The sequence below is a fragment of the Salmo salar genome, chromosome 04 (genome assembly GCF_965601325.2).
Source record: "Salmo salar chromosome 04, fSalSal1, whole genome shotgun sequence".
Taxonomy (NCBI): domain Eukaryota; kingdom Metazoa; phylum Chordata; class Actinopteri; order Salmoniformes; family Salmonidae; genus Salmo; species Salmo salar.
This window is the reverse complement of record NC_138294.1, coordinates 65,493,397-65,506,382: the sequence shown is the minus strand read 5'-3', so window position 1 is coordinate 65,506,382 and position 12,986 is coordinate 65,493,397. Positions and strand designations below refer to the sequence as shown.

Sequence of the window (12,986 nt, the reverse complement as noted above, 5' to 3'; positions counted from 1 at the left end):
CCTGATGTACTGGCCTGTCTCCTGGTAGCGCCTCCATGCTCTGGACACTACGCTGACAGACACAGCAAACCTTTTTTTGCCACAGCTCGCATTGATGTGCCATCCTGGATGAGCTGCACTACCTGAGCCACTTGTGTGGGTTGTAGACTCCGTCTCATGCTACCACTAGAGTGAAAGCACTGCCAGCATTCAAAAGTGACCAAAACATCAGCCAGGAAGCATAGGAACTGAGAAGTGGTCTGTGGTCCCCACCTGCAGAACCACTCCTTTATTGGGGGTGTCTTGCTAATTGCCTATAATTTCCACCTGTTGTCTATTCCATTTGCACAACAGCATGTGAAATGTATTGTCAATCAGTGTTGCTTCCTAAGTGGACAGTTTGATTTCACAGAAGTGTGATTGACTTGGAGTTACATTGTGTTGTTTAAGTGTTCCCTTTATTTTTTTGAGCAGTGTATATTTTGACATTTTCATGGATAACATTAGAATAATGTTTTCTGTTAGAGAGTTTAGAGGAAGGAGAGGAGGAAGACTGGATAGGAAGAAGAGTGAAGGAGATAGGTAAAGATATGATTACAGAGCCTGCCAATTTATTATTCCAAACAATGTTGAGATAAAATACAAAAATGAGGCAAGCAATAGGAATCTGTTAACCTGTCTGGGCTAGGGGGCAGTATTTTCACGGCCGGATGAAAAACGTACCCAATTTAAACAGGTTACTACTCTGGCTCAGAAACTAGAATATGCATATTATAGATTTGGATAGAAAACACTCTGAAGTTTCTAAAACTGTTTGAATGGTGTCTGTGAGTATAACAGAACTCATATGGCAGGCAAAAACCTGAGAAAAAATCCAACCAGGAAGTGGATTGTAGTTTTTCAAGACTGGGCCTATTCAGTATACAGTGACTTAGGGTTCAATTTGCACTTCCTAAGGCTTCCACTAGATGTCAACAGTCTTTAGAACGTGTTTCAGGCTTTTTCAGTCAACCGAGAGCGAACAAGACCTCCTGGAGTCTGATGACCGAGAGAATGACAGGCCACAATTACGCGCATTCACGTGAGGAGGTAGCTGTGTTCCATAACGTTTTTCAAGACATTGGAATCGTCCGGTTGGAATTTTACTGAAGTTTTACGTTAAACAGGCCCTAAAGATTGATGTTTTACAACGTTTGACATGTTTCAACGAACCTAAATATAACTTTTTGTCGTGAAATTTTCGGCGCGCTTCCTACATTTGGAGTAGCTTACTGAACGCGCAAACAACAAGGAGTTATTTGGACATAAATTATGGACTTTATCGAACAAAACAACATTTATTGTGGACCTGGGATTCCTGGAAGTGCCTTCTGATGAAGATCAAAGGTAAGTGAATATTTCTAATGCTATTTATGATTTTAGATGACTCCAAAATAGCGGGTATCTGTATTGCCTGGTGTATTTTTCTGAGCGCAGTACTCAGATTATTGCAAAGTGTGCTTTCCCCGTGAAGCTTTTTTGAAATCTGTCACAGCGGTTGCATAAAGGAGATGTTCATCTATAATTCTTTGAATAACAGTTTAATATTTGATCAACGTTTATGATGAGTATTTTTGTAAATTGTTGTGCTGATTCACCGGCAGTATTGGAGAGGCAAAATATTTTCTGAACGTCACGCGCCAATGTAAAATGCTGTTTTTGGATATAAATATGAACTTTATCGAACAAAACATACATGTATTGTGTAACATAATGTCCTAGGAGTGTCATCTGATGAAGATCGTCAAAGGTTAGTGCTTCATTTCGCTGTGTTTTGGGTTTTATTGACACATGTCCTTGCTTGGAAAATGGCTGTGTGATTATTTTTGTCTATGTACTCTCCTAACATAATCTAATGTTTTGCTTTCGCTGTAAAGCCTTTTTGAAATCGGACAATGTGGTTACATCAAGGAGACGTGTATCTTTAAAATGGTGTAAAATAGTCGTATGTTTGAGAAAGTTGAATTATTACATTTTGTTGTTTTTCAATTTGCCGCCCTGATATTTCACTGGCTGTGTCCCGCAGGTGGGAAGCTACCATCCCACCTAGCCCATAGAAGTTAACCAAAGTATTTTATCTAATAGTGTACTATTTATTATTAAAGATTGGAGAGGAAGGAGAAGAGTGAGAAGGAAAAATTAAGAGAGTAAAAATAGTGAAGCGAGGAAAGTGTAGAAGAGTGAGGAAGAAAAGAGGAGAAAGATTGGAGGAGAAGAAAAAGTTAAGAGACTAAGAAGAGTGACGAAGAGCAGACAGGAGGTACAATGGCTCTTTCCAAGAAACGGAAATGCCATTTTAATGACAACATGAGAGAATTTCCATTTATACGCTCAGGTCAAGACGATAGAATGGTTCACTTGCACCCTTTGTAATTCCTCTTTTTCAATTGGCAGCGGGGGAAGAACGGCAGTGGTAGAACATCAACAGACGAAAAAGCATAAAGCCTCTCTGATTTCCCGTGTTGGTATGACCTCTGTCACCACATTCTTCAAGAAAGTAGAACCTTCCCAAGAAGAATATGGTTTAGCTGTGCAGGAGGGTGTCATTGCATACCACACTATGCAACACAATCGTAGTTACAGATCTATGGACTGCACAGCACAACTGACACGGAAGCTTTATGAGCCAAAGTTAACATGTGCTAGGACAAAATGTGACGCCATAGCGAGTAACGTGTTAGCACCATGGGTAACTACTTTGGTAACACAGGACCTAGACCAGGTTGAATTTGTGTCCCTGCCCATTGATGCGTCCAATCATGGACATGTAAAGCTTCTGCCAATAGTAGTCAGATATTGTAAGATATGATGGCAGCATCTGTGGAAACAAAACTGCTTGATTTTGTTGAATTGAAAGGAGAAACAGCAGAGGAAATTGCAGCTGAGGTCCTTGTGGTCATCCCAAAATTTTACCTGGAAAACAAAGTCATTCTCTGCCGACAACGCAAATACCAACTTTGGAAGACTGAATAGGCTGGGGAGGGTCAATGTCCATACCAAAGTTAAAAATGCTCTGCAGCGGGAAGTGATTGGCTTAGGTTGTTCTGCCCACATCATTAATAACACAGCCAGAACAGCTTTGGATATGATTCCCCTTGATGTTGAGTACCTGCTTACAAAGATATTTGGATAATTTCACCGTCAGAGTAGAAAGACTGAAGAGCTTTTGTGAGTTTGTTGGCCAGGAGTATCATAACATTTCAGGACACAGCAATGTTCGCTCGCTGTCCATGCTCCCTGCTCTAGAAAGAGTGCTGAAAATGTATGTGCCATTTAACTCCTTTTTTCTTTCACCTTCAAATGCTCTGTTGTCCTGTGAACAATGTTCGAAGATCACCGACTGAACTTCGGCTGGCCTTTGTCCATGGAAACCTGACCGTATTCAGTGACACGATCAAGACGCTTGAAGGCCAGGACCGCTGTGCTGTGGAGTCCGCTGCAATTCTGAGAAACGATGAGGCAAAAGTGACTGCAAGAAGTGATGACAACTTCATTCCAGTTTTGGTCAGAGGACTTCTGAGAGCGCTAGAGGAAAATGGAGCAATGTCTAAAGAGAGCATTCTCAAAACATCCCAATTATTCTTCACTACGGCTGTGAACTACTTGCAAGCATGGGGAAAGCACACAGATAATCTAAAATATTTACATTGCCTTTTTAAAATGAGACAACCTCAGCGTGAAGAGATCCAGAAGGCAGCAGCCACACTGCAGGAAAAATGCCCCAATGTGACCATCAATGAGGATGCATTGTTTGACGAGGTTACTGGCCTGCAAGAGTTGCTAAAGGGGGGATCGCTTGAAGAATGGAAAACATCTGAGACACCGCTTTATCAGAGATGGAGCACGGTGGTTACACACTTCAAAGAGAATGACATCCCACACACTAACCTGGCTAGATTAGCGTCTGTTGTCATGTGCTTACCTGGAAGTAATGCACCAGTCAAGAGAGTGTTCTCCCAAATGAATGATATATGGACAGCAGCAGGAAATAGGTTCACTGTTCATACCATTAAGGCCATGCTTATTGTGAAGACAAACTTCAACCTCCCCTGCCAGGAGTTCATGGCCAAAGACAGAGCAATCCTGAAGAAAATACATTCTTCTGAGAAATATACAGATTGGTAACTACATAATATACTTATACCAACCTAATCTCATCATCATCTTATTTCTTTATTATGTTGTTAAGTATTTCACATATTCTATGGTCTCTGTTTTTTCAATTTTGCTCATGTTCTCTTCTGCTCTTATTCTACCCATACTACCAGGACACCTGAATGGCTGTTCAGATCGGACAGTTCTGGCTTGTTTGTAATATAGTTGTTTTCTCTGTCTATCACAGTGTGCCTGTTAGACTAAATACATGAAACCAGAATTGTCCCCCTTTTTTATTTCATAGATAATAACATTGGATATTTTAATGATATATGGACCGCCAAAATCACACGGAGAGACGCCATCAACGGTGTCAAAATTTGCACGTAAGAGTGTCAATTCGCATACACTGCTTAGCGTATGCCAATTTAATTGTCATGAGAATCCATAATAAACAGCTGTATTTGTTATGTTCGCTATGTAGCCCTTGTGAATTATTGTTGTGCGTTTCTTTTGACTCACCTGATATGTCCTACGGGAGCCACCCTACCTCAGCTTATGAACGTGAGGAGAGTTGTAGCTGGTACACCCGAGCAGTTTATAAAGAATTTAGCTAGTCCCGTTTGTCTACATAACAGTATTCTCTCTTGAAATCGGAGTTCCTCGAGTTTCCTAGCCGTAGCCTGCCTAAGCTATATGCCAATGGTCGAAATCAACACAGGTAGGCTGCAATTGTTTTCAAATATGCAGCCTATCTGACTGATAAACCTTAGCTTACAGCCAAACACATTTTAAACTACATATTTAGTCTACTTAGCATATGGAAGATCAAAACAATTCCTCTTTTCTACAAATGACCCATTCAATTTATCTGCTTATTTTACCAACATTGATCCGCATAAACTTGAGAAATTGACGCGCTATGACGCTGTTGACGCTCACAGCCCGTCAGCTTTCTCCTGTTCACTCCTGTGCTTTCTACCACACTTTTCATTTGATTTGGTCTTGAGGCAGGGAAAATAACTTCCAGGCCCTAGCGTTAGCTGGCTGATGATGAGGCTCCCAGAGGTTAGCCTCCATGCTATGCTAACCCACACATACCCCTGCAGGCTGGGCATTGACTCATAGGTAGCCTAGCGCCAGCCCCAGTCCCAAAGAAGGACCAGTAATGATGATACCCCGGGAGAAGTGTTAAATAGGCCTAATCACTCCAAGAATGTTCACTTAGCTTACAGAGTGGGAAGTGGGTGGAAGGGGAGAAAAGAGGGCTCTGATGAGTGCATTGGACTTTGAATAAGTGTACCCCGGAGAGATTGGGGCCTGTCATGTCTGATGAGAGCGTTGATGTCTCACACCCAGATCGATCTCGACAGCATTCACACACACACACACACACACACACACACACACACACACACACACACACACACACACACACACACACACACACACACACACACACACACACACACACACACACACACACACACACACACACACACACACACGTCTCCTCCCCCTTTTGTTTTTAACCAGGAGCTCTGGGCATGGGCTGTTTGACTCGGCAGCCCAGGGACACATCTGGGCTATTAGAGGAGGAAAAAGAGCAATCACTATTCCTCTTCCTCTCTCTTGTTGGCTAGATTGTTCTCTTGCTCCATCTCGTTTTACAGTATTCTTTACTTCCTTCCGTTTACGAGGGTTGCATGGCGGCCTTGAGGACATGGCACGATCCTGGGGGGACGACGACGACGACGACTGATGTTGGTGGGTAAAAATATGGCCTATGGAGGTAGCTATCCAGTAGCTATATCAGTGTACAAAGACTTCTTTCTATCCTAGTCTCTGTCTAAGTTACAAGGACAGGACATAGGACACACTAATGCCCAACTCCAAATCCTATCCAAGGACAACGAGGCACAAATTCTGCCTAACCTGTCAGAGCACAAGGCGGGGCAAATGCCATACTGTCCTTTGGCTTTAACCATTTGAGATTTGTAAGGGCTAGGCTAGGGGGCGATTTAGAACTGGTTACAGAGTTGAGGTAGGGAGGGAGGTAAAGAAGAACACAAAAAATATAGAGGGGAGGAAAGAAGGATTACCTTTCTTCTCCATGCGTTTCATGTCCATGAGTTTCTCCACGTTGCGTGGATCCTGAAGCCAGAGCTGCATGCGGACGAAGGGCTCACGTCCCTTCAGACTGAGCTTGTGCCAGGGCTTGGGCCTCGCCAGCAGGTCAGACACCGAGCCCTGGGTCAGACCCAAGATGGTCTCCCCAAATAGACGCTGACCTGGGGAGAGAGGAGGGGTTATATCCACACAGAGGGATCGAGAAGGTAGTCACTAGAAGGCCAGTAGAATCAGGAATACATTGTACGATTGACATGTTGTAGGTTAATATGAATCAAGGTTACACATTTTTTTACGAAAAACTAAAACTGTAAACCACGTCAGCTGAAGCATGGATAGAGCAATATTCAGAAGAAAAAAAAGTGTCAAACTTAAACAGTACCTGAAAATCTATTTAAAAAGGATTAGAATTAGGGCATGAGCTACTGTCAACATTTAAAAGCCTTTTTTTCCACTGTTGGAATAAACTTGAATTCCTTGCATGAACACGCATCAACGTTACACATTCTTTAAGTTTCCGAGGTAGGGGGGAGGGCGGCATTGAAAACTTGCCATCAGAAGTTGGCAGCATTTTGTCTGCTGCAACTGTGGCTGACTTCACTCAGAGAAGAAACAGTTTAAATAGTGTTTGACTGGCGTTTGAGTGCCTGAGTTGTTTCAAAGGCATAAAAAAAGGTCTGGATTCACATAAATAAATAAAAAACAACCACCAAGGTCTCCCTCTCTGTTCGCAGCATAAACATTCACCACAGCAGAATCCCAGGTTCTTGAAAGGCTTCAAAGCTTGTGAGCTCTCACGCAGAGCGCTGTGGAGCTCTATTTCCCCCCACTATATCCCAGGGGACCCCTCAAACATGCCTTTGGCAGCAAGGAGGGGGGTTGTGTTGCTCTACCCTGTGCTTCTCACACTGTTTTTTATGCAGGTGAGCTGAACGTCGGGCGGCTGAACAAACGCAGGCAGCGTAGCGTAGCGGAGAGAGAGAGAGAGAGGCTGAGATGTGAAGCGCTACTGAAAGGCGCTGGGATTTGGGGAGCAGTTCCTCTAAAGAGAAGAGAAGTGGATGAGTAGACAGCATGGGGCTGGGAGGCTGGGAGACAGAACAGGTGACGCCAGTCCCGCTGAGAGAATCTCTTGGGTGTGAGATGGAAGGGCTGCTTTACAGTTTCCTCCTCTCACTGACTCCGACAGGGCTTTGTTTGTGCGCTGAACACACAGATTCTCTCTCACTTATATTACACATGGAAATGTTACAGATACGCACACAGCTCCAACTGCATTCTTATCGCATTCAATTGGATGCCGTGATGCACACAGCAGTCCTGTGGATCTCAGTCTATGTATTAAAGTAAAGTACAAGGGTGAACTTGTTCATCTATTCTAAATAAACCATGAGGGTCTAAATCATATCACACAATTCCATTGTCATAAATCACAGCACCTTAGAAAATACATATTGTGGACCACCACATAATAGAATGTCCCATTGAAAATGATTAGATGTAGGTGCAATCAGCAGGGGTAAACATGTTCATTGAGAGGCATCCTTTGTGCCCATATTTCCTAAACTGTGTGTGAAACAAAATAACAGTGATTGAGTCCTGTAAGAAATCTGATTTGGCTGTGTGCGTCATCTGTGTCAGTGTGAATCTAACTTCATTTTTTGTTGCCTTACCGATATTAAGGATAGTGGCTAGTTGTTTTGGTGAACATGGGAGTATTTGGTCCAATCTCAGTGCAGTTTGCCTAATAATGTCCCAATATGCCTGGGCTATATCAGGTAGAAGAGAGACTAGGCTAGTAGGCTAAACATATTACTATTTGTATTACCTTTAGTTATCCAGGTGAGCTAGTGAAAACACATTGTATTTTATAACAACCTAGCCAAGAGGGTGCAGTGCTACAGTAAGGCTACTGTAGCTGACAGACATGGAAGTGATTTGGCCCGATCTCTGTGAGTTTGGCTGAAGGGAGCTGCTAAACGACACCATCCATCACTGGTCCTGGCCACCTCACAGTAGAAGGGGGGAGTGAGCTGCGGCCAGGTCTAGGGAACAGTGATGGAAGGATGGGAGGGAGGGAGACACTTCTCTGTGGGGCTAATTGAGCAGTCAGAGGGTGATGCGGTGAGCAGTCCTATGACAACCAGGCTTTGTCCCAATACTCTAAAATTGCATGTGTTCCTCATCTCCTATCCTAAGGAATTAAGGCCAGCCATAGGTGAAAGGACTGGATAAGTCTCCACTATGCTGCTTGAGCCTGTTTCTCTGGTAATGTATCAACCAAACTGTAACTATTAAAGCTAGAATCCTTAGTTGAAACAAAAACAAAGCCTGCCTCTGTTTTGGTAAAAAGCTGAGGGATGGGCCTGGAGAAATGTAACCATTCTCAAATTCCTAGACAGAGGTATGAAAGCAAGGACTGGCCATCCCATATATCAAAAGTATAGTTTGAACCATGTTTTAAGGCTATACAGGGTTTGTATACATTTACATTGTTTACAAACATTGGAGTAAAAAAATGTGTATGTAGCAACTAAAGATTCTACCTTTAACCATAATCAACAGATAAGTGACTCATTAAATCCAACTGGCTCAGAGGCTAACCAGGAAACACTTAGGCTTAAAGCTGGGCCACATCCCAATTGTGCCGCTACACTGGCTGTGATAGTAGCTAGCTCAGGCTTTGGGTCTTCCCAGGACAGTGTGTAAACTATGCTCTCTGTTCCTTTGTTGTGTGAGTTGATAGCTGGGCTGGTTAATTTTAGCTGAGGGGATGGCTAATGAGCAAGCTGGCCAGCTTGTGGAACATGGAAACTGGCTAATTCTTTCTGCCTTGGCAGCACTGTGTGACGCTGGTGGGGTAAAGAGCATATCCCCGTTCTGGAGCGGAGCTAATGTGTACAATGATGTCACGCTCCGAACCCGGCGCAACATTAATCGTTTGAAGTGTTGCAACTCTCAGCCAGGGCTTTTTACAATAATTGGAACAAATTTATTATCAGTGAGAAAAGAATGCTTGTTGCGAGATTGTGCTGCTTGGTGAACACTGATTGTAGCTTTGGACCAATGTGCAATCCCTCCTCACCCCTCTACTGCCAGTGACTGCCCTGGTACAAAATGGCTCATGGCATCACCCAGGTGCTACAGTACTCATTAGTAGTGGATGAGGTTTGTTGTAGCTGTTGTTGTACACTTCAGGGAGAATAAGGAATACATTGATTTGGGTTTGTGTCTTCATTGTGCTGGTCAAAGCAAAAAGACAGAGTTGTAGAAGTGACTGCTGAAAGAAAGAGTGGCATATTCCACCACTCCAACTCACCGAGGTTGTTATCCGTCAGCACCTCCTTAACCTTCTTGGTGATGACGTAGGTGTCCAGCTCCGGGGACATGGCCACCATCTCCTGGATGCTGAGACCTGAGTGACCGGGGACGGGCAGCGGTGTGCCGGGCTGGGACTCAGAGGGCTCGCTGGGTTCCCTGGGGGGGAACTGGGACAACCCTCCTCCACCCCCACATCCCTCTCCTCCCACCTGCTCCCCCAAGCTCTTCACTGACTCCTCGGCCGAGCTGAGGGGTGACTCCGGTGCTGGGCTGCAGCTGGCTGAGGTCTTTGGGGTGTTCTCTGTGGAAACAGGGGAGAGAGAGAACCAAGGGTCAGAGACAAAGACATGTGATGGACCAGCCACTGCACAGACATGGTTAAAGGTGAGACGGCAACACGACCACTGTAGGACAGCCACATGATCAAAACATGTCAAGCTGGGCTCCCTGCCTGTGCCATTAAACCCCTACAACTCATCCAGAACGCCGCAGCCCGTCTGGTGTTCAACCTTCCCAAGTTCTCTCACGTCCCCCTGCTCCTCCGCTCTCTCCACTGGCTTCCAGTCGAAGCTCGCATCCGCTACAAGACCATGGTGCTTGCCTACGGAGCCGTGAGGGGAACGGCACCTCCGTACCTTCAGGCTCTGATCAGTCCCTACACCCAAACGAGGGCACTGCGCTCATCCACCTCTGGCCTGCTGGCCCACCTACCTCTGAGGAAGCACAGTTCCCGCTCAGCCCAGTCAAAACTGTTCGGTGCTCTGGCACCCCTATGGTGGAACAAGCTCCCTCACGACGCCAGGACAGCGGAGTCAATCACCACCTTCCGGAGACACCTGAAACCCCACCTCTTTAAGGAATACCTAGGATAGGATAAAGTAATCCTTCTAACCCCCCCCCCCCCCCCCCTAAAAGATTTAGATGCACTATTGTAAAGTGGTTGTTCCACTGGATATCATAAAGTGAATGCACCAATTTGTAAGTCGCTCTGGATAAGAACGTCTGCTAAATTACGTAAATGTAAAGCTGTGCAGATTTCCTTTTAATTGATTGAATTTGGACCTAAGTTTATTCTCTGATTACAAGTAACCCTTTCACAAGAGCCTTGTTACTGCGTTTCCACCAACTCTAGCACCCATACTGCATTAGCCCCACACTATCTATATCAGCTAGTCTCTAGCTAACTATATGGGCTACAGGTACTCCACTCCAATGCTCCATCAAACAGGCAGTCATTCCAGCATGCACACACAGAGAGAATGATTGGCGCTAACGTGTCACTGTGATTCTGTCATCTCCACCAGCACCCCCTCCCACCCTCTACCCAATGGCTGTGTGACGGCCCATTGCACGGCCAAAAAATTCTCCTCCTGAGACAGCAGTCTGTCAGAGATGAGCAGAGAGGGAGAGAAAGCGAGAGAATGCAGAGCGGAGTAGAAGAAAATCACTACACGTGTATTTTCTTCCTCTCTGCGCATTTGTAAGAAAAGCGCACGTTGAGTTGCATTGACGGGAAAGTGCCTGTCAGTAGATCAGATGTGTGTGTGTGTGTGTGTGTGTGTGTGTGTGTGTGTGTGTGTGTGTGTGTGTGAGAGAGAGAGAGTGCGAGTGTGCTGGCTGTATGTGTTTTATGATTCTGTTCAAGCAGTACGCTTTAAGAGTAAATTAACTTGAACACAAAACTTCTGACTTGCACATTAAAATTGACTTGTTTGTCACATTTCAGATGATGTCCATCACGCTGGTCTTGGCACTCCTAGGCCAGTGACTACCAAAAGGAAGGATGTTGTGTACCCCTGTGTGTAACTATAACTACAGTGCATTCGGAAAGTATTCAAACCCCTTGACTTTTTCCACATTTTGTTACGTTACAGCCTTATTCTAAAATGGATTAAATAAAAAACATTCCTCAATCTACACACAATTGCCCATAATGACAAAGCGAAAAGGTTTTTTGAAAAAAACATTTACATAAGTATTCAGACCCTTTGCTATGAGACTCGAAATTGATCTCAGGTGCATCCTGTTTCCATTGATCATCCTTGAGATGTTTCTACAACTTGGAGTCCACCTGTGGTACATTCAATTGATTGGACATGATTTGGAAAGGCACACACCTGTCTATATAAGGTCCCACAGTTGAAAGTGCATGTCAGAGCAAAAACCAAGCCATGAGGTTGAAGGAATTGTCCGTAGAGCTCCGAGACAGGATTGGTTTGAGATACAGATCTGGGGATGGGTACCAATAATGTCTGCAGCATTGAAAAGCCCCAAGAACACATCATTCTTAAATGGAAGAAATTTGGACCCACCAAGACTCTTCCTAGAGCTGGCCACCCTGCCAAACTGAGCAATCGGGGGAGAAGGGCCTTTGTCAGGGAGGTGACCGAGAACCCGATGGGCCCTCTGTGGACATGTGAGAACCTTCCAGAAGGATAACCATCTCTGGAGCATTCCACCAATCAGGACATTATGGTAGAGTGGCCAGAAGGAAGCCACTCCTCAGTAAAAGGCACATGACGGCCTGCTTGGAGTTTGCCAAAATGCACCTAATGGACTCTCAGACGAGGAGGAACAAGACTCTCTGGTCTGATGAAACCAAGATTGAACTCTTTGGCCTGAATGCCAAGCGTCACGTCTGGAGGAAACCTGGCACCATCCCTATACAGTGGGGGAAAAAAGTATTTGATCCCCTGACGATTTTGTACGTTTGCCCACTTACAAAGAAATGATCAATCTATAATTTTAATGGTAGGTTTATTTGAACAGTGAGAGACAGAATAACAACAAAAAAATCCAGAAAAACGCATGTCAAAAATGTTAGAAAATGATTAGCATTTTAATAGGGGAAATAAGTATTTGACCCCTCTGCAAAACATGACTTAGTACTTGGTGGCAAAACCCTTGTTGGCAATCACAGAAGTCAGACGTTTCTTGTAGTTGGCCACCAGGTTTGCCACATCTCAGGAGGGATTTTGTCCCACTCCTCTTTGCAGATCTTCTCCAAGTCATTAAAGTTTCGAGGCTGACGTTTGGCAACTCGAACCTTCAGCTCCCTCCACAGATTTTCTATGGGATTAAGGTCTGGAGACTGGCTAGGCCACTCCAGGACCTTAATGTGCTTCTTCTTGAGCCACTCCTTTGTTGCCTTGGCCGTGTGTTTTGGGTCATTGTCATGCTGGAATACCCATCCACGACATTTTCAATGCCCTGGCTGAGGGAAGGATGTTCTCACCCAAGATTAGACGATACATGGCCCCGTCCATCGTCCCTTTGATGCGGTGAAGTTGTCCTGTCCCCTTAGCAGAAAAACACCACCAAAGCATAATGTTTCCACCTCCATGTTTGACGGTGGAGATGGTGTTCTTGGGGTCATAGGCAGCATTCCTCCTCCTCCAAACACGGCGAGTTGAGTTGATGAC

General features: G+C 44.6%; 1 protein-coding gene across 3 annotated transcripts in view; it reads right to left on the bottom strand.

Annotated features, from left to right (window-relative positions):
- Positions 1–12,986, bottom strand: part of LOC106603419 (homeobox protein cut-like 1) — a 221,878-nt gene that overhangs the window by 13,094 nt on the left and 195,798 nt on the right. For all 3 annotated transcript variants that reach the window (XM_045717150.2, XM_045717152.2, XM_045717151.2), the window contains 2 exons: positions 9,563–9,865; positions 6,216–6,404 (listed from right to left, as the gene is read on the bottom strand). In XM_045717150.2, the coding sequence (XP_045573106.1) occupies positions 6,216–6,404; positions 9,563–9,865 (492 nt within the window). The remainder of the gene's footprint in view (positions 1–6,215; positions 6,405–9,562; positions 9,866–12,986) is intronic.